This window comes from Spermophilus citellus (assembly GCF_964194105.1).
Source record: "Spermophilus citellus genome assembly, chromosome: 7".
In the NCBI taxonomy this organism is placed as follows: Eukaryota; Metazoa; Chordata; class Mammalia; order Rodentia; family Sciuridae; genus Spermophilus; species Spermophilus citellus.
Genome location: NC_138188.1, coordinates 114,179,179 through 114,201,263, shown reverse-complemented (window position 1 = coordinate 114,201,263; position 22,085 = coordinate 114,179,179). Strand labels below are relative to the sequence as shown.

General features: G+C 38.6%; 3 protein-coding genes across 4 annotated transcripts in view; 2 read left to right on the top strand and 1 right to left on the bottom strand.

The window, feature by feature from the left end:
• Positions 1–1,539: 1,539 nt before the first annotated feature.
• Positions 1,540–22,085, bottom strand: part of ATP13A4 (ATPase 13A4) — a gene marked incomplete at both ends in the record, with an annotated part of 126,487 nt that continues 105,941 nt past the window's right edge. For both annotated transcript variants that reach the window (XM_081300940.1, XM_081300939.1), the window contains 7 exons: positions 1,540–1,752; positions 6,743–6,823; positions 10,230–10,318; positions 11,371–11,564; positions 12,284–12,455; positions 20,135–20,207; positions 20,913–21,009. In XM_081300940.1, the coding sequence (XP_081157066.1) occupies positions 1,540–1,752; positions 6,743–6,823; positions 10,230–10,318; positions 11,371–11,564; positions 12,284–12,455; positions 20,135–20,207; positions 20,913–21,009 (919 nt within the window). The remainder of the gene's footprint in view (positions 1,753–6,742; positions 6,824–10,229; positions 10,319–11,370; positions 11,565–12,283; positions 12,456–20,134; positions 20,208–20,912; positions 21,010–22,085) is intronic.
• LOC308652862 (uncharacterized protein) lies at positions 15,610–15,837 on the top strand. The gene has a single exon (XM_081300942.1). It carries the CDS (start codon positions 15,701–15,703, stop codon positions 15,833–15,835), a length of 135 nt encoding a protein of 44 aa, XP_081157068.1. The 5' UTR covers positions 15,610–15,700; the 3' UTR covers positions 15,836–15,837.
• On the top strand, positions 15,912–17,837 carry LOC308652861 (protein tyrosine phosphatase type IVA 1-like). The gene has a single exon (XM_081300941.1). The coding sequence runs from the start codon at positions 16,185–16,187 to the stop codon at positions 16,704–16,706; it is 522 nt and encodes a 173-aa protein (XP_081157067.1). The 5' UTR covers positions 15,912–16,184; the 3' UTR covers positions 16,707–17,837.

Sequence of the window (22,085 nt, the reverse complement as noted above, 5' to 3'; positions counted from 1 at the left end):
AATACTGTGTGTGACTGTTCTCCTAGAATTCAATATCATCTAGTGACTTAACAGAAAACTGGGTGTTTTCTATGCTGAATTAATACAATATGAACAAGTGGTAATAGTGATAAAATAAGAGAAAATTTTTTTGTTTTCCAGAAACTGAAGGCTTAAACTTAGAAAATGCAAAGGTTATGAGGTGACTTATATAATGATGATATATATTTTGCAAAATGCATGAGACTAAAATATCTCAAAAATAAGAAGCAGAGAAGTAGAAACTCTTGGAGTTGAGCACATGAGATTAGGAGTTCCTAAAACAGAGACATTCACAGGGTTGGGAGAAGAAGAGTTCAGTGTTTAATACTCATGCTCTTTGAGATGCTACTTTCCTTGCTTCCCCTAGAATGTGAGTCAGAGAGCTACATCATTTGTGAGGCCCAGTGCAAAAAATGAAAATAAGGCAACTTTGTTTAAAAAGTTATACCATAGAAACAGCAGAGCATTAAACCAAGCACGGGGCCCTTGGAAGCAGGAGAACCTGTGTGGTCACAGGCCACATGTCTATGTAGACCCCCTAAGGCCTGGAGGTGTAACTCCATGGCAGAGTGCTTGTTTAGCGTACATGAAGCCCTGGGTGCAATCCTCAGTAAAACACACACACACACACACACACACACACACACACACACACACACTCACAGAACTATGAAGAGTCCCCAGACACAAGAGACCACACTTTCCAGCTCTGTGGCCAAATCCCTGGCTAATGAAAGGAGGGCAGAACAGACTTTGAGATGAGACTGTGAAGCACCCCGTGTGGTCTCCAGTATCTTCCTTACCCTGCCACTAGAAGCAGGGAGCCCAGGGGGATCCATCAGTTCATCAGTCAGCACTGTCAGTACAGCTGTCCTAGAGTCACCTGGAGTAAGAGAGAAGCTCCAGCATATGAAGGAACTGAGATGTGGGGGTTGTTATTGGAGCGTTGGCTGAACTTATCCTGAACAATATGTAGGGGGAAACCCAGAAGCAGAGGGAGAAGCTTCAAAACTGAAAATAACTGCACAGGAAAGGAAATCAGATAATCAAGACTGCCATGATGATTCCCATGGATTAGTTTTTCCATCAATGAAGTAAAAGTTCAGAACTGACCTGTAGCTTGTTACGACTCTATAACTATACATAGTATGACTTCCCTTCAACTCATTTTTTTTTAAAAAAAGGAAAAAAGGAAGACTTATCCTAAGAAGAAAGATTCTGTATTTTCCTCAGCTTGCCAATCTCTTGACCAACTTCAATCCTTGGCCCATCCATGATCCACCGGATGCCTCCAATACTTTCAAAAGCCAAGAGGAACGTACTCTTCTACGGGGTGGTGTTCTTCTCTGTAGAAAGTACTTTCTCAGACAGACTTTAATTTGTCACCATAATTTGATATTGATTTTGGTATCCCCAAAACTCCAGTTGATATTATAAGAGTCGCACTGCTTTAACATCACTGAGACAGGTCACTTTGTCATTGTTTCTCTGTGATATCACTTGGCTATCACATTCCCTTCAGAGCTGTTCCTCATTGCTTTCAAACACAGGATTGCTGTAGGACACCCCCCTGCCATGCCCAGGCATATCGGAGTAGGAGATTTGGTTTAGCGGGGGCCAGCTGGAATCATTCGCCAAATTCCTCTGCCATATTCGATACTGGCTTTTTGATTGATAGCCAACACATTTTTTGATTGCCATCCACAGAGCTCGGTTTTCAATAATGGCCTCCTGCAAAATAAAAGTTTCTGTTTACAATCAGAGGTCAGGGCCTCTGAGGCTAAAGCACGTCACAGACCATAATAAGGCACTGTTGTTACGGTTGCTTAGATTCAACTTAACAAAGAACTTGAGCCTAACAAACGTAAGGAGGTTTCATGAGATAAGTCTTGGTTTCTCAAACTTTACTACTTAAGTAATTTTTCTGGGAAGAAAGAACATATACTTTCTAGAACCTGGAAACCAAGCCCAAAGTGACCTGCCTGAAAGATAGACTTATTTTGAGTCTCACATCTAAATTAAATTTCAAATTACTCAATGTGCTATCTATATTTCTCTGGTACACCCTGGCATATCATGCCTCGTCATGAATAGAGGTTGTTGAAATTAGAATACAAGCCTCAGTCTTGGAGTCGGACAGATCTGGATTCAGGTCCCAGCTCTAACAATTTCTGTGGGCAAATTAATTACCCTATCCAAGTCTCAGTGGTTAGAAGTAATAATCCCCTGCTTATGTTGATTTTAGGATACATAATTCTCCTTACAATGCAGGGCCAAGCATGGCATAGCTCCCACCCTGTCCCCACCCTTCTTAACTACTCCTTTAACAAATGGCTGTGCACTGTGGCCCTGTCTACACATGCCTCTCTAGAAGCTTGTGGTCTGATGATATCTTATTTCATGAGAGACTGAGCCTTGAACAGAGACCACAGTATAACTTATAATGTTGAGTGCATAATAGGTTAGTGTATTAATTTTCCACTTTTATCATATTTGGTCACAAAAGTTGAGCATCGTAGATGTTACCATGAAAGAAGTGAGAAAATATGAGAACCCAAGTTGTCCCATAAAATTAGACATGATTTTTATGTCCACCATGTATCTTTGCTAAATTGAAAGAGTTAACTGTATGGGATTCTACAAGGAACTTTGCCAAAGACAGTGATTTTCCTAAAATTCACCCATCTTTGCTGTTTAAGTCTTATTACCCAATGAAGAATAGATGGGCACTCATCTCTTTCCTCTAAAAGAGATCATCTTCTGGAGGCTATGGAAGACCCACGTAGCCTTCATCTGCTTCGTGCAAACCTCAGGGCTCAGCCAGCAAGACTTGTTATTCTACTGTCCACAGCAGGGTTTTGTCCTCATTTAACAAGAGAACTATAGTTCTCGGTAGAGCTGGGATAAGGCAGGAATATGAGCATCAACTCGCAGCTTTTAAGTCTAATTTAACTCCAAGAAAACTTAGCAGGATTTCAAATTAAACCACACACACACACACACACACACACACACACAGGAGAAAGACAGAGAGAGAGAGAGAGAGAGAGAGAGAGAGAGAGAGAGAGAGGAGGGAGGGAGAGAGAGAGATGGAGAAACTTTAGTGCTCTCCATCTCCCCTGGAGCTTTCCTCAGTTCTAAAAGTGTGATGACCTCTGTCACCTTGCTGCTCTGGAAAGGGACACTGAAGCACTGCGAGCTTATCTGGCCTGTCACTCTACATTATAAATTAAATGCACAGCTAGAAAAAAAAAAAAAAGGAAAGTCTGAATAAGACACTGTTTCTTAAAAAAAAAAAAAAAAAAAATCAAAGCCACCCTCAGCAAAAGCGAGGCACTAAGCAACTCAGTGAGACCCTGTCTCTAAATAAAATACAAAATAGGGCTGGGGATGAGGCTCAGTGGTTGAGTGCCCCTGAGTTCAATCCCTGGGACCCACCCCCCACAAAAAGTAATAATAATAATATAAATAAATAAATAAACTTCACCACATGAGCTTTTCAGACTGGCTACAATGTAATCCATGTGCTATATATTTACACACAAATACACACACCTAATTTAAAAAGTGGGGGTGACTAATGCTGTCCATATTAGCTCTTACATCTTCTCAGCAGGAGGAAAGGGAAATAGTAAGGTACTGTTGAAACCTGTTTGTTTTCTGCACTGCTCTAAGATTAGGGTTACAACAAGGGTTAGGATTGGGGTTGGAGTTAGACCTCAGCAAACCAAGCAATACTGAGGATGTGTAAAAGGAGGCCAGCCATCTTTCATGCCTGCCCCTTAAAAAACCTCTCTGGAACATCAGTGCTACAGACTGCCCAGGCAGTATGTGGTGGGTACAGCTCATCCCAGGAATCCTTAGCATCTCTGACACACATACCCAGAGCCCTTTACCTACACAAGGCAGGAAAACTTAGTATCCATAATTCTCAGTTGCAACTGCCTTCACCAAAATCCCAAGTGGTTTTGGTTATCCCCGAGTACCTGCTGACCTCAAGGAAATCAGGCAACTCTGAGCATCTGGAGATGAAGTGGAGGCACCTGGATTGGGATCTACTACCCTTCGATGTTGCTTTTCAATTTAGCAGCTACTGGGAACTAAATATTGAGGTACACATCTGTATTTCTCACTCAACATGAGAAACAAAGAAGAAACTTTACCTTTCATGAGCATCAAACTTTTACCCTTTCTATTTGCTAGGGGTATGGGGAGCTTCTTACATTTAATAATTGAATGAACTTTAATTTAGCCCCTACTGGAATAAAGCAGAGTTTTGGGTGCAGTAGCTACGAACAGGAGTCCTTGACAGCATAGTCTAAGGGCAGGTGAGAGAAGAAATGAACGTGCAGATAATTATAGCACTAATCCTCTTTCTCCTGGCAGATGGTGTGGCATAGTGCCGGAGGACATTGGCACACGGTCAGCAAATACTCGTGAGAAGAATTGAAAGATGAAAGGAATGATTAAAGGATTGGTAGATACAAAGTAAGAAGTGGTAAGTGCATAAGAGATAAGATAATAATTATGGCTTATATTTTCAAACCCCTACTATGTGCTTTTCAACATTCACATTTCAGGCTTCGGTACCCTATGAGGTAAGGTGTTATTATTGGCTCCATTTTATAGAGGGGAAACAAATGCGAAGAAGTGGAGTAAATTGCCCCAAGTCAGACAGCAAGAAAGTCTGGGAGGCAGAATTCATACCCAGGTAGACTACCCTGAGCAACTGTTCACTACAGGTATGCTGACAGGAGAAGGGTTTCCTGGCAGATTAGGGGAGATGTTGACACTTGACCATCCTATGGCCCACTTCCTCCCAGCTCTTCCCTGCCCACCTGAAACAAACAAACAAAAACTGTCCAAAAATCAGTCTGGCTGGGCACGGTGGTGCACACCTGTAATCCCAGCTGCTCAGGAAGGAGGGTGGTGAGTTCAAAGCCAGCTTCAGCAAAAGCGAGGTGAGCAACTGGATGAGACCCTGTCTCTAAATAAAACACAAAACAGGGATGGGGATGTGGCTCAGGCTCAGTGGCAGAGTGCCCTGAGTTCAATCCCCAGGAAGAAGAAGGAGGAGGAGGAGGAGGAGGAGAAAGAGAGAGGGAGGGAGGGAGGGAGGGAAGGAAGGAAGGAAGGAAGGAAGGAAGGAAGGAAGGAAGGAAGGAAAGAAGGAAGGAAGGAAGAAAGAAAGAAAATAAAAGGCCTGAGGCAATCTGTCTAATTTTTGGCACAGAGTACCTTTCCCAGAATCCTTTTCTAGTCAGGACAATGATGCACTTTAACCAATGACGCCCACATGAAGTCCGCTGATGGGCTGCAGAAAACTTTTATTGACTGATTTTAAAAATTCGGATTTGAGTGATAAAAAGCTTGCTGGTGCCTCTCCTTCCATGATGAAAACAGATACATCATACAACTCTGTGGGAGCTCTATGGGCAGTGACATCCAAGGTTGTAGGAGAGAAAGATCAAAGAATGCAGATCCCTAACCATACCAAGTCCTGGAGCCACCTACCTCCACCCTTCTGGTTAAGTCAATAAATATCTTTACTGTTCGAGCTACCACTATTTGAATTTTATTGTTTTTCTAACAGATTAAGAGATGAGGAAAGATTCATGAGGAGGGCGGTACTTCAGTTGTATCATACAGCATGAAATAGAGCTTCAGTGTGCAAACTTGGGGAAACATATACCAGACAGAGGAAACCCTGTGAGCATGGATAAGGACAAGATATACACACAAGATTTTCCTTTAAAGGGGAGGACCATCCTTCTATAACTCAGTTTGAGGATACCCATGGGGTTTGTTCTCTCATCTTAATTTGGTTGCTTTGGAGACCACAGGGTTTAGCATAATGCTTCTTAAACTGTGGTCAGGCCACATCAGAAGCACCTGGCAGCCTGTCAGAAATGCAAACACTAATGTTTACGCCTACTCTAGACCTACTGAATCAGACAGCCTGGGGGTTTGCCAAACCTTCCAGGTGTTCTGGGTGCACACTCAAGTTTGAGAAACTCTGTCTTAGCATATAGGGAGAAACTCTGATGCTCTGATTCAATGCCCTATTCTGCCATCAGCCACTCTGCAGACTTTGCATGCTAAGGAAGGTTTATTGAGCTCCTACCTTTACAACACCCCAGGGAAGTCAGGCTGAAAGGTATTCATAATGATGAATACCTGATTTGTTGGGACAGTCTAGTTTTATAATTTGGAGAATGAATAGAGACAGGTGGAATCCTTTATCTCACTTCTTCGTGGAGACATTTTAGGAGGCACCCCCTGTCCAACAGCAAGCTTTAAAGAAGGGAGTTCTATCTAACAGCCCTAAAGGAAGAGATACTGAACTATGTAGAAATAAAAAGGGTATCCTCAGTTCATTTCAGTGAGGACAAGGGGCAAATGGAAGCTGCAGAATAAAAGCTGGAAAAGCTGACTATGCATCTCATTTCCTATCTGTAAAGTAAAACTGATACAAGCCATTAAGTGAAAGAAGCCAGATACAAAAAGCAGCATACTGGATGATTTCATTTATGTGAAATGTCCAGAACAGACAAACCCATAGAGACAAAATGGAGATTAGTGGTTGCCAGGGGGGACAAAAGAGGTTGAGTGGGGAAATGAAGAGTGCACATGTGTCTGCGCCCGCATACACACACACACACACACACACACACACACACACACACACACACAATGATTATCAGGCCGTGAGGGCACTTACCTCCACAATAAGGGACACAAAAAAATTGGAGCTGAGCATGATGAGGATGTAGACCCTCCACAGGACAGGCGTGCAGAGCAGCTGGGAGGGGGTGATGAAGCACAGTTAGTCTAAGAACAAATACATTTTCACCTGAAAAGTCTTCACATTCACCATGTATGTTTTCACAGGTTACAAACCACATAAGTAATATGTATATACCAATTTATGAATGTATGTAGGAATGAGTATTACATACACACATATAAAGAATTTCTGTGCATATATACATAGAAAAAATGTGGAAGGCTTGTATTCAATGATTCCAACAATTTGATGATGATTATTATTGTTTTATTCTTCTTTCTTTTCTCTGTAATGTATAAATTACCTAAAATAACTTTGCTCAGATGGCAATAAAAATAGATAATAATCAAAACTTTTTTCCTGCCTGCTTTGTTTTAAGAGGGAACACAGGAACAAGGCTGTACAAGCAGCGGGTACTTATGTCACACCTCCACCTTGGACAGCATTATCCTCTTCCCTCTGGTGCCATCTCTCCTTAGTCGAATCCTGCTTTTGAGCACTGGGTTGGGGCTTCAGCCTAAAGACCTCTGCCTGCAGCTGCATGGGCTGTGTCTTCAAAGGGAACTTGACAAAGGAGCAATTGGAGCTGAAGTCAAGATTATCACTACCTGTCTCTTTACACACTTCTTCAGTGTCTTCCCTAACTCCTTCCCACACCATGTCTGACATATATGGATGTGTGCTGAATGCATGAATTAACTGATAAATGGATGGATGAGTGGGTGGAAGGATGAAGAATGAATGAAAAAAAGTCAAGTACTCTCTGGTATACCCAGCAGTCCTGAACCTTGCCTCAGACACTGGTGGGGGTAAAAGCTGATGCAGCTCTATAGAGAACAGAGCTCTCAGAATTAAAAATTAAAATCCATTTCTAGGAATTTATCCCAGAGATATCCTTGTACAATGGGTGAAATTATATATGTGCAATGTTATGTTATTGTATCTTTGTTTGTAATAGTGAAAAATCGGAAATCATCTAAATGTCGATTAATAGGGGACTACATATAAATTATGGTATATGTCTAACATGTGCCATATAATGAAATACAGTATATATATGTGTGTGTATGTTTATAAAATAATATTATGTTTTCAGTAAATGTAATGAGGATTTATGTCCTGGTACGAAACAATTACCAAAATACACAGAGGCATGAAAGAAGTGAGGTGTAAGTCATAGCAGCTATGAAGATGTTCTGTTCAGATCTCCTGCAGTTAGAAAAATGAATAATGGATGCCCCAACTAGTATGCTCAGAATGCAACACCACATCCACCTGAAAGCCATATTTCTCATGGGCTGTTCATGGCCCATAAATGTGGTTGACATAGATCCTCATGAGACTTGATCCTGTGAGATTCCAGATACTCCTGACAGGCTATTTTGGCTCCACTTCCTTGGGACTGCACTGCAGGCTCAGTCTGCTCAGGCAGCCTCCATCCTTCCATCTCTCCTTCACAGGGTCAGGCCCACAGAGCAGACTGATGCCTCTCCCCACCTCCCCTGGCTTCCTACTCTTTCCCCCACAGGCAGCTCCTCCAATAAATAAATCTCTTACAATAATCACTGCCCACACCTTGATATCTACATCTCAGAATAATGAATAAATATAATAGTTTGCTACTATTTATGTAAAAACGTAGATGATATACACATAAGAAATATATACATATACTTCTGTACATATGTATAAAATAAGTGTGAAGTTATATAACATAAACTGGTCATTGGTTGCCACCAGAGGGGAGGTAGGATGGGAGAGAAATTTCACTATATTATAATTTTCGAATTTTAAACCATGTGAATGTACTCCCTATTTAAAATAATTACTTTTTTAAAAAGAGCAGTATCTAGGTTGCAAAACAGTATGGTTCCATTTAAGATAAAATACATTTCATAAATTAGTCAATGCACATTTTATAATACATGAATTTTGAAGGATAGAAGGATATAGTGAATAATATTATAATTCTCCTTGCCTGCATATTCTAAATCTTCTTTAATGAATTCATATGTTTATGAAATAAAAAGAAACACAATTATTTTCAGAGTGAGCAGTAATTCTTGGAGGGATCCTCTGGTCAGGTTCGCGATGACTCCACATAGGTTCCCTCCAACCAAATAGGTTCCCGGCTTTGTTACAGCAGGTGTCCAGTCTTTCTGGGTGTCTTCCTATACTTAAGAGTGTGCTTAAACCAACATGGCTAAGCCTTAACTTCTGCAGGATCAGGAAGGTTAGCTTATGGATAAAGTCTATGTATTTCTACAAGTCGTTATTCTAGTTAATGAAGACATTTGACAATGGTAACACTGCTAACCAAAATAACACAATTTTAAAGATGAAGAAACTAAGATAGACATTTTGTTAGTATGTCAAAGTCACCATGAGCTCATGAAGGTGTGCTGGTTTTGCATGCACTGTATGTCCAAAGTGCTTGTCTGAATTTAGCAACCTAATATATGCTGATCAATTAGTCATTCCTTCGTCATTTTGTGCTTTTCGCTGAATAAAGGCACTGGTAATACAATAACTAAGAGGATATGATATTGGCCCTGTTAAAACTAATCTTTGACACAGAGAGGCAAGCAAAGCACTAGGTTAAAATATACACCACACTATGTTTAAAAAGCTCAGTTCCTTTATCCAGCACTTCTGAGTGTATTTACTGATGTAAAGAACATTTAGCAATGATTACATCTGAATTCAAAAGTGGAATAGACTGGAGGAATCAAAATACTTGCTCTTTCCTTCTTTGAGTAGGTAAAAGTGTGGTATAAGGGTTTCAAAGGTGTCCCAATATTATAAAATGTAAGAGAGTGCATGTGATAGAATTGGGCTCTTTGAGTAAGTTTTCATACATTAAGTGTGAACATACAGAAAAATGTGTTTTTAAAGAGGGGAAAATGTAAATACAGATTTGAGAATCAACCTAAAACTTGTTGCAGGCAAACTGTTTTAAACAGCTTTAAAACAGAAGTACTTAGAAGAAAATTCTCTTCATATTTGAGAGAAAATGTAGAAATAGATTTATTCTATTCTTACAGGGGATCTTTTAAAAGAAAAATTCTCAATACTTTTCAAAGGCTGCCTTTATTCTCAGGAAATCCAGACTAGATAGAATTATTTTTTCCTGATCAGCTTAAATTTAAAAGTAGGTTTAAATTCAGCATTTTAAAACTCTGCCATTCCAAAATTATATAATTGGTGTTAAGAATCCATGTCAATCATGTGCAACCGCAAGAATAAGATCCTAATAAAATAAGTTACACTCCATGTATGTATAATACACTCTATTGTCATGTATGTCTAAGAAAGACAAATAAAACAAAAATCCATGTCAATTGCAATTGCGACCTGATTTTTAAAGTCAGGGTGTAACAAAACTGTAAAACATCATCATCTCCCCAGAGATAAGACTTACATCCAAACTTCTATACAATTCTGGAATATCAGCAAATAGAATGAATATACACACGCACAGCTGTATAATCAGCACAAGGACAAATATATCTGAGGAAATAAGAACACAAGCTATCATTTTGAGAAATCAGAGTATGAAGTGTCACATTTATTGACAGACATACTCTAGATTAGCATTAAATTTACTTGATTTCTACATCAAACACAGCATAATAGATGGCAAGCACTCATTTCTATGCAATGGGACTCACATCTGTAATTTTCAAGCATGTCCTTGAGGCAAGTGGTAATTTCCACATGCATATTATAAGTTTCAATTAATAAAAATGGTAAATATCTAGAGATAGAACATTGACAGAATACATTTTCAATAAATGCTGTGAAGACATTCAAGTATCTGGCTCTCTATAATACAACTCATCTGTCTTGATTTTTTTCTGGAAAGGAAAGGAGGGCTGTAAATAAAAATATTTTTAAATTGCAATTATATAGAGGTCAGCATTCACTGATTCTTCAGCCTAAGAAAGAGAAAGACAAAATAATTTTCCTTGAATAAATATATTTTTATAAGGATACTGATTCTTCAACTTGTGCTTCTCAATCTCCCCAGTTGGAGGGGAAGGGCTTATATACATATTAATGACCCAGAGACTAAATAGTAACCCACTGCCCCTCCTGACATACCTCCTCTACTCAAATGTAAGAAGACAAGAGGTATTTCAGCAGAGAGCCTCCTCAATCCTCTTTACAGGTTTCTCCAACCCAATACCACATAATAGCGTTCTGACCACTATCTTCATGACAGAAGACTGGTTCCAACTGACCCCTCTTCCCACCTACCAGAATGAATTCTGACAAGTAAGGAAATAAATCAATCTTCCCCAATTTGGAGTGATCCCCAAAAAAGACACCTAAAAACATCAGGTGAAGGGAAAAGATGGGGAGGGAAGCCTCCAATCTAATGCAGCTTTAAAGTAAGGAGCAAGAACCCCAGGGGTAAGGCTGCACACGGTGCTTTACAGAGCTCTGGAGTGGGACTTAGGAGACACAAGGTGAGTCCACTTAGCTGTTTCTTGTGTGGCATGAGCATTTCTATTCTCTCTTATGACCCTTCACCTCTGATCCCATACAACTTTACTCACAGTTTGTATAGGTGGGCTGCCTGAATGGTTTTCCTTTAGAGAATATAAAAGCCACAATGATACAGTTGATTGTTCCCAAGAACCATATAGTAGTGTTCTCAAAACTTGTAAAGGCACTATTACTTCCAACTTTTTCAGGAGCTGTTGGAGAAATGTTTAACTTTGAGATGCTTTGATTTTGTGCTGTGCAGGCACTGAAAGAGAACAAAAACAGATAATGAAGTAAGGTGACAAGCCCTATGAAGCACTTGTAATCCATGAGACTCCATGCCAGACAATGTCCAGAGCAGGCACTCAGCACTTCTATAATTGCTTATGCTTGGTTAAATAATTAGAAGAAATAAACCCACAATGATAGACCTACATGTTGGAAGGATGGATTGATTGATGGATGGATGGTTAGATAGATTGATCGATCAATAGATGATAGATTCAACTGGCTATTTATTCATCAAATTGTGCACCCACTGTGTAGATTAAAAGTACACAGGAAAGAGATGAGAAAGTCATGATTCTTCTATTGAGTGGCTTAAGATCTCTGATCATTTATAAGTCGGTTGACCATATAATTTATCATTGAACAGGGAAAGTTTTGAAAGCAAAAATTTTAATAATTTCACTGTGACATGAAGTAACGGCGGGCAGCTTAAACGGAGGCAGACCGAGCAAACTATGGTCTATGGCCATCCAGATGGTAATATTTGTATTATCACACAGTATAGAGAAGAGACAATGAATGATACCATTAAACTTTGCTACAGAGAAGAAACAACTGCTAGAAATTTACCCAAAGTACTTAAGGAAGGCAAGATCATTGGCAGGTTGAAAACTCATTTGCTTCCTTTCATATTGGTCAGATTATGTTTGACAGAAATTAGAATGTGAGAAGCTGGAATTGAGGCTGTGATCATACCTGTGCAATTCCATAGAATACCAAGGCTGTTTCTGAACCAGGATGAAGCCAACAATATGCATGGCCAGGCTGAGAAGAATGTTGAGAATGACAGAAAGCAGCAGAGGTGGGGAGATCAGCCGTCCTGCAGGTCTGAAGGGCACCAGCTTGGGGTAGGCACCATTCAGATTCACTACAAAATAAAGCCAAGTTTTATACTTATGAGCACAGGAGAATGTTGTATTCTTGATGAGAAGGATGGAGTGACTTCTTTGGCCCACAGAGGTGAGTAAATGAACAAATTGAACGACAAGTGTGTGTTCCCTCACAAACTGAGGGAACAAAGCAATGAATAGATTCAAATTCAAGTCAGACGAGAAATTCTTAAAAGAGCAAGATGACATTGTTTTGCCTATTAAGTAGGCAAAGGCTATTTATTAAATTATAGGTAAGGGAGGGATGAAGTACACCTTCTCAGGAAGTGCTTGTGGGAACACAAATTGATGCCAAAGTTTTGCAGAGCCATTTGGCAATAAATAAGAAAAGATAGGAAAATGTTCATGACTTTTAACATAGTTACTCCACTTCTGGAAATTCATTCTACATTAAAAGAAAATAATTTTTAAAAAATGTGGAAAGAGGCTCATCACAGTATCATCTACAGTAAATTGTGGTACATCTATACAATGGAGCAACACACAGTGACTATAAGTAATGTTCTAAAATATTTAGTAACAAATGAGGAATGACACCAGCAAAATGTTGGAGTAGGCAGCTCCAAGCTCCCATCTTTCCAGAAAAACAAAATAATAACTTAGAAACTTTCAGAACCAACTTTGCCAGAACTCTGAAAAGCAATAAATTTATAGCAATAAAGCAAACACTAATGAATTAAGAAAAAGGCAACTTTAAAATAGTGAGGCAATTTTGTGGCATTTTTTTTCTTGCATGTGCCTCATTCCCTTATCAGCTCAGGGGCCATCTGAAGATACTAACTAACCCTGGGTCCTCAATGTGGTTCTCTGGTCCCTGGTTATAGAGGGGGCACAGCAGACTTCTTCCCAAATTCTTATGTATGTCTGTCCTACCTGTCTGGAAGCTACCTGAAGAATAGATTGATGCAAGGCACTCACCTCCATTTCACCTAGAGGGGAACTCACTGGAGCAAAAAGAAGGATACATTGTTTGTCAACACTATAAACTAACAATCCAGAGTTGCCTGGAGCAAAAGATTACAGTTGAAATATACAATGCTCACTTAAAACAGGGAGGAAGGGCTAAGAAAACTTTCTTTGAGAAACCAGGGTATTTATAAGTGCCCCCCAAAAGTATTTGAATGTATCACAAAATATAGAAAGCCACGTATCAAGGATAAGGGGCATGCTCAGAGAAGACACTAGACGTTCAGCTCTTCATGATCTCTGGACGCAGTGCAAACCTGGCTACATGATGAATAAGCACGCCAGCACAAAACCAATATGAAAAAGCCAGGAAATGTGTTTTTGTTTGTTTATTTTTTTTAACTCCTAGAGGTCAAGGAAAAATCTATCAAAATACTAGCTAAACAAAAGCTAAAGGAACAAAGATTTCGGTGGCTACACATGACACCTGATATTGTCTTCACAGAAATAGTCTAGGAAAGTCACTAAATAAATGGACTATTACAACTTTCAACAGATAGCAAAACCAAAAAATATCAAACCCTAGGGAGTGAGGAAAATCTGATTTCTAATATTATTCAAAGAACAAAATAGGTTGAGGGAAATCATCCCTCAATGTATGTGAAGAAAGACATATATTAGACTTATGAGGCAAAAACTTTATTATTATTAGGTACTGGGGATTGAATCCAGGGGCGCTTTACCACTGAGATACATCCCCAACCCTTTTTCACTTTGAGATAGGGTCTTGCTAAGTTACTTAGGGCTTTGCAGAGTTGCTGATGCTGACTTTGAACTTGCCATCCTCCAGCCTCAGCCTTCCAAGTTGCTGGGATTATAGGCATATACCACCACCCAGCTTAGACAAACACATTATAACAACTGTCTTAAATATGTCTCAAAGAACAAAAGGAAATGATGGAGAAAAAAATAAATAAAATCAGGAAAACTATATGTAAATAAAATGAGAATGTCTATTAATAAAGATACAGAAATTATTAAAAGGAGCCAAAAGAATTCCTAGAGTTGAAAAGTACAATTAGTGAAAAATTAATTTCATGGGTTCAATGGCCAATTTGGGCAGGCAGAAGAGAAAAATTAGTGAACTTGAAGACAGAGCAGTTGAATTGTTTCTGTTTGGAGGACAGAAAAGAAAAAAGAATAAAGAAGAAGTGAACAGAGTCCAAAAAACATGTAGATCAAGGTCAACTAGACTAACATAGCACACACTGTGGAAGTCTCTGAAGGAGAAGATAGAGGCAGAAAGAATATTTGAAGAAATAATGCAGAAAACTTGAAAGCTTTGATAAGCCATCAATCTGCACTTTCTATAAGCTCAAAGAATTATAATAGGTTAGACCCAAAGAGTCACACTAAAAATTAAACTGTAAAAAGTCAAAGATAAGGAAAGAATTTTTCATCATTCACAAAGGATCTTTAGTAAGATTAATTACTAGCTTCTCATTAGAAAGCATTTAGGCCAGAAGTCAACAGAATATTATATTTAATGATGAAAGAAAAAAAATCCCTGTTGACCAAGAATTCCATATCTGGAAAACTTATCTTTCAAAAAAGAGGGAGAAATTAATACATTCTCAGATAAACAAAAACTAAATTGGTTTCTTATTACTAAACTTACCTAGAAAGAAATGCTAATGGGCTCAAATTGAAATGAAGAGACTTTAGACAGTAACTCAAATGTGTATGAAAAAATAGCCATCTCCAGCAAAGGTAAACATAGCAGCATTATAAAAATGGATACTGCTGTAATATTGGATTATATTCCACTTTTTATTCCTACATTACTTAAAAGACATGAATAAAAGTGATTATATATCTGTTATAACAGATAAAGATGTAATTTGTAACATGAACAACATAAAAGAGGAAGACAGCTAGAAAAAGGCAGAGATTTTGTATGTTAAGCAACTAATTCAAACTAGATTATCATAAATTTAGGATGTTACATATAATCTCCATGGTTGTATATCATGTAATGAAAAAACCTACATCTAGCATGATAGTCAAAGATGATACACTGAAAACTTCTTCCCTAAGATCACAAACAAGACAAGGAAGTCCACTTCCAACACTGCTATCCAACAATGTACTGAAAGTTCAACTCAGAGAAATTAGACAAAAATAAATAAATGAATGAGATCATCTAAATTGAAAAGAAAGACCGCCGCCGCCGCCCCGCGACGACCACCGCCACCCCCTGCCCTGCAGCCGCGGCCACCGCCGCGGCTTCTATCGCCGCCGCCTCTGGACCTGCTGTATGATTAGGCCACAATCTTCAATGAGTAAACATATTCCTCAGTTCTGTGGTGTTCTTGGTCACACATTTATGGAGTTTCTGAAGGGCAGTGGAGATTACTGCCAGGCACAGCACGACCTCTATGCAGACAAGTGAACTGTAGAAATTCATTACTACTCCACCAAGAAGCCCCCATAAGAGTGGTTAACCTGGACAGAGACGTATTGAATTGAAAATCCACCAAGCATTTTACAAGAGTTGTGACCTGGATGGGGTAAACCTCAGTGCACTTCCTTTCTATTGCCTCAGTATTACTGGATTGAAGAATTGCTGCTTCTTGTTAGGAGGTTCATTTCATTTCCCATTACTCCCAACTTCATACTCAAAGCACTGAGAATATCAAGTGGAGTATATTGAAGTAGACTTCAGTTACTTTGCATCATTTCTGTATTCAATTTTTTAAATTCTTTCATAACCCTATTGAGTGTTTTTTAACTAAATTAACATGGCTCGAATGAACCGCCCTGCTCCTGTGGAAGTCACATACAAGAACATGAGATTTCTTATTACACACAATCCAACCAATGCAAACTTAAACAAATTTATAGAGGAACTTAAGAAGTATGGTGTTACCACAATAGTAAGAGTATGTGAAGCAACTTATGACACTACTCTTGTGGAGAAAGAAGGCATCCATGTTCTTGATTGGCCTTTTGATGATGGTGCACCACCGTCCAACCAAATTGTCGATGACTGGTTAAGTCTTGTAAAAATTAAGTTTCGTGAAGAACCTGGTTGTTGTATTGCTGTTCATTGTGTTGCAGGCCTTGGGAGAGCTCCAGTGCTTGTTGCTCTGGCATTGATTGAAGGCGGAATGAAATATGAAGATGCAGTACAATTCATAATACAAAAGCGGCGTGGAGCCTTTAACAGCAAGCAACTTTTGTATTTGGAGAAGTATCATCCTAAAATGCGGCTGCGCTTCAAAGACTCCAATGGTCATAGAAACAACTGTTGCATTCAATAAAACTCGGGCGCCTGATGCTATTGCCTTGAAAGTGGAACTTAAGATGGGACCTAATTTGTCGTACATATTAGCCAACATGTTGGCGTGGTGAATAAGTCTGATGAAGCTTCCATAGGAGTATTGGAAAGCAGTTTTACCAGGCCACAAGCTTGACAGAATTTCAACCTCTATGTTTGGGTTATGATCAACCTGTTTGGACACTTAGCAAAAGATTCTTGCTGTTCACAATTTAAAATGTGCTTATCATTTGTACCAGTTGACCTTTCCTGAAATCATTTGGTATTGAGTTAATGTCTTTAAATCTATTTCCATGCCAGAATCTTACATAAGAAATTTAGAAAGATTAGGTGCCAAAATACCCAGCACAATACTTGTATATTTTTAGTATCATACAAAACCAAAATTCCAGGAACTGAGAACACTCTAGACCTTATGTGATTTATTCCTTCAGTCATTTCAAACATTGTAGGCCCTATAAGATTATTTGCCTGCTCTTTTTATGTTTACATCTCCCACATTCATAACAGTATACATCAGGTTTGCTTTTACCTATTGGGTTTTTTTGTTTTTGTTTGTTTGGTTTTTTTTTCCTTTTACCAAGTCTTACAGCAATTATTTTTATTTAATATCTTTCTATAAGTCTTATTTTTTTGCTGTTATGGGAAACCTCCATTTTGAAAACCTAAGTCTTTACAGAAGCACATGTCTTTAAGTCTCCAGACAAAAAAAAAAAAAAAAAAAAGCCTTACAGTTAATTTAATGTTTGCACTCTGAGGTGCAACTTAACAGGGAGGGCCTGAAAAAAAGAATGGGAGGGGGCTATTAAATATTTTTAGTAAAATGTTGCCTTTGTCTTGTGCAGAACCTGTAGAATATATGCTTTTTAATTTAGTAAATATTTTTTAAAAGGTAGAGATGCTCTGTTATTGTAGGTAAAACAATTCTTAATCATAAAGTTTCTGAAATTCTTGTAATTTTTTTTCATAATTATCAGAAGTTGTTTACCAACTTTTTGTTTGAAGTGTGATTTTTTTTCTTTTACTCCCAACCTCTTGCAAAAAAAAGAAAAAGAAAAAAGTGGGTTTCTGCTGATGAATTGAGCAGACATCTAATATTTTATATGCCTTTTGAGCTGTGTAACTTAATATTTGGATACTTGATAATTTTGTTTTATTATGTAATTGATAAAATGGTGATGTGTATTAATGTTAGTTCAACCATATATTTATACTGTCTGGGAATGTGTGGTTATAATTCTGTGGGAGAAATAATTTGTCAGTGTTCACCAGCTTGTAAAAACTTAGTGCGAGAGCTTAAACATCTAAATAAATAATGAAATGCAAAAAACAAATAAATAAATAAATAAATTGAAAAGAAACAAAACTATATTTGCAAATGACAAATCCTATATATTGAAAATTCAAAAAATATATACATGGAAACTACTAGAGTAAATAAAAGAATTTTAGCAATGTTTTTGGGTATAAAATCAGTACATAAAAAGCAGTTGTGCCTCTATACATCTCCAATGAAAAATTCCAAAAGAAATTAGAAAAAAAATCCATCTTAAATAACTTCAGAGAGGGAGAGGGATGGGGAGAGAGAGAAAGAGAAAAAGAGATGAGAAAAGGGTGGGGGGATAGAAAGAAAGAAAGGGGTGGGGCAGGTGGGTGGGCAGTGGGGATGTGGCTCAGGGACCACTGCCTTCCACCAAAAAACACCACAACCCAGAATTCAAATTCATGCCTTTGGATATTAGAATCTGGCGGATGGAAATGGAATGACAATAAAATTAGGAATGGAAATGAAGAAAAGGAGTAAACACAACTGTTCGGGATATTTAAGAATAAAGACGGCAGCAATTATTGATAGGTTTAATGCTAAAGAAGAGTAAAAAGGAGGAGGAGGAGGAGGAATAAGATCATGTTTATATGCTAACATGAATGATGCAGTAGATCAGAGAAATGGTGATGACAATGGAAAAAGAGATTATTACAGGATTACTATCAAACCCTTGAGAAGGGAGAAAGAAATAAGATTAAAAGCCTATGTGGAGCCACTATCACTTATTAAGAAGGTCCCAATCCCAAAACATCATCAACACTGAATGCCAGTGAAGAGGTGGAGCAATAGGAACTTCCACCCACTGCTGATGGAAAGGCAATAGGGCATAGCTATTGTGGAAGACAATGTGGGGGTCTCCTACAAAACTGACATGCTCTTACCATTTGATTCCGCTACACTCCTGGGTGTTTATACAACAGAGCCGAAAACTTATGTTCACACTAAAACCTGCACACAAATATTCATACTAGCTTTATTCATAATTGCCCAAACTTAAAGTAGTCAAGATGTCATTCAGTAGGTGAGTAGATAAGTAAACTGTGGCATACAGATAATGGAATATTATTCAGTCCCTCAAAGAGATGAGCTATCAAGCTATGAAAAGACATGGAGGAAACTCTCATGCACATTACCAAGTGAAAGAAGCTAGTCTAAAAAGGTGTAGTTCAAACTATATGCCATTCTGAAAAAGGTATGACTATGGAGAAAGGAAAATGATCACAGTGGTTATGGGGGGTTTGAGGGAGGGGAGGAAGATAAACAGGCTGAGCATAGAGGATTTCAGGACAGTGAAAAATCTGTATGATATCACTTTGAATATTATCACAAATTATTCATACACATTATTTTACATATTTTCAAACTCACAGAATGTACAAGACCAAGAATGAACCCCAATGTAAACTAAGGGCTTGGGGTTAATAAGATGGTCAATGCAGGTCTATCAGTTGCAATAACTGTATCACTCTGAGGTAGGGGGCATGTTGATAATAGGAGAAGCTGTGCATGCACAGGGGCAGGGGATGAGTGAGAAATCTCTGTCCCTTCCTCTTAATTTTTCTGTGAACCTAAAATAGCTCTAGTAAAAATAAAGTCATAATTTTTTTTTAAAATTTCCCTATGCAGGGAAACTGGGGAGACAATTCATATATTCATCAGAAGGTGGGAGGCAGGCATAGTATACTGGCAAGATTACTTTGAAGCTCCATTATAAATGCCGAAAGGCTAAGATTTGGAGATCAGAAAAATAAAAAGCCATTTAGCATCCATCTGTTGGGCACATTCCAATTATAACTACACCTAAAAGCTCACTGATGTCAGTGTTCCCAATTCTCAAGGTGCTTCTTTTATTTTTAAATGTTTACTGACCATTTATGGAAACTCCATATTTTGCAGAAAACTAAAATAACCAGCTTTTCCTTTGCAACACTTTTTCAATATGAAAATGAGGATAGTATGTTCTCCCCCCACCCTCTGTCTCTCTGTCCCTGCCCCCCCCTCACTCTGTCCCTGAATCCCCCATCTTTGGGAATATGGCACACATCACTGCTATACTGGGAAGGAAGTTTTAAAGTATCTCTTACTTGTTACACCAATCAGAGTTGTAATGGCCAAATCCTGGAATAGAAACTGGTAGTTTGACAGGCTGTTTGTCTCCTGAAAATGAAAAGAAAAGCCAACTTAAAAAGTTGTGACCTTTTGGATGAAGTCTGGCATGAGCTGAGATCATTTTCTCACTACAACACAGGATTTTTCAGGGAGATTACCAAGGAGATGGTGAGGCTGGGGTCTGAGTGGGTTAGTGAGCACTGGTGTGGGAAGTGCTTGGAGCCAAGTCTGTGAGACCCTCCCCAAAAGGAAGCATGTGTCCTGTGTTTTCTTGCCCATTCCACACTAGGGATATCAAAACTGGCTATGGGGAGTAGTACATGAACCACTGAAATTGGCAAATTTTAATAGTCAGGATAAGCCATTGAGTAAGCACTACACAAAAGAAGAAAATAATCTCCTGAATGAATGGCACATCAGAGTAGAGCCACACAGGAATCAAGAAGATAAAAATCTGGTCTAAGCAGGTGACAGTAACATGAGACTGAAAGTGATATATTCAGTCCTGATGTTTATCTACAACTAGATAAAACAGTTTCTATCTCAGAGCCAAAGAATTGATACCAACAACTCCTCCTGTGCACCTATGTCTATATCTGATGTATTTTAAGAAACCTTGATGATATTTTTAGAGGGGCTCTTGATGCTCTGATGTCCTATTCGCACTCTTTCTTGAAGGGGCATTGCAAATGGAGAGTACACCACCCCTTGTTTTGGTTCTCATCAACCAAGAGGCTGGGTCCCAAGTCATACCCAGTAGAGCAGGAGAACACCAACATACTGAATCATGCTGTACAGAGCCATGTACTTAAACATGCAAAACGAGGTCACAAGAGCTGCTCGTCCTTCCCTGTGTAAGGAAAACAATGAAAGAGGAAGAAAATGAAGTTAGGAAGAAATTAGGTCAGTTATTCTGTGCTGTTCAGCTGAGCTCAGGAGAAAAAAAAAATCAGACATCTGATTTTACCATTTTGTGTCTGACAGACTAGTCAGCCTTGAGACTGAGGGACCTGGCTCAGGACACTGCATGACTAGATGTTGAGGAAAGCCTAATTCCAGGCTGATGTCTGGACGCCTTGACCTGGCAATGGGGCCCAGACTTATATCTACTCTTGTTCCTTCTGCAGGCAGTGGCTAAGCTCCTGACCTCAGAATCAGGGGATCTGGGAGCTAGTCTCACACCTCATACAAGATATTTGTATCTTTGTATGATATTTCAATTTTCAAAGTCCTATGTTCGTGGAACCAGAGGTATGCTGGTTTATACTAACTCTTGAAAGTAAATTGTTAAATTTTCAGGAATGTTATAAGCATAATCAATAAAAAAATACTTGAATTATATAAATGTACCACTAAATACATTATACTAAAAACAAAGTTAATAAATACTCAAAATACTATGCGCTAATGTGATCTGATTTGGAAGGTGATTTCCCTTGTCTCAGTTTCTTCCTCTGGGAAGAGACAGAAATAAAATTTCAGGTTTGGGATCCATTTTCATGCAGGACCTTCAGGAGGTTGGCAAACATTTGATTCAAATTTCATTTTGGCAGTCTTAAGTTTTTCTAAAACAATATGCACACTCAAATTACTCATATGTCAAATTTAAACAGAGTAGACGCAATGAGCAGACTTCTTTGTGTTATTGTTGACTGAGTAAACACTACATAGTTAAAGCATGAAATAAATGACTCATGAAATGCCATTTCTGTTTCATTTGGGAGGAAGAATAAGGTTTTAATTTACTTATGATCAGAATCATTTCTTGGAATGCTAAGACTTGACTCTCAAAACAGTTTTGTTTGTTTGTTTGTTTGTTTTTTAATGTATCAGGATTTTTCTACTTTTTCTCTGCCCCAAAGGTAGTTTCTTCTCATTCCTCACCTCCTTGGAAAAGTTTTGCCAAGCCACCGTCTGGAACTGTCC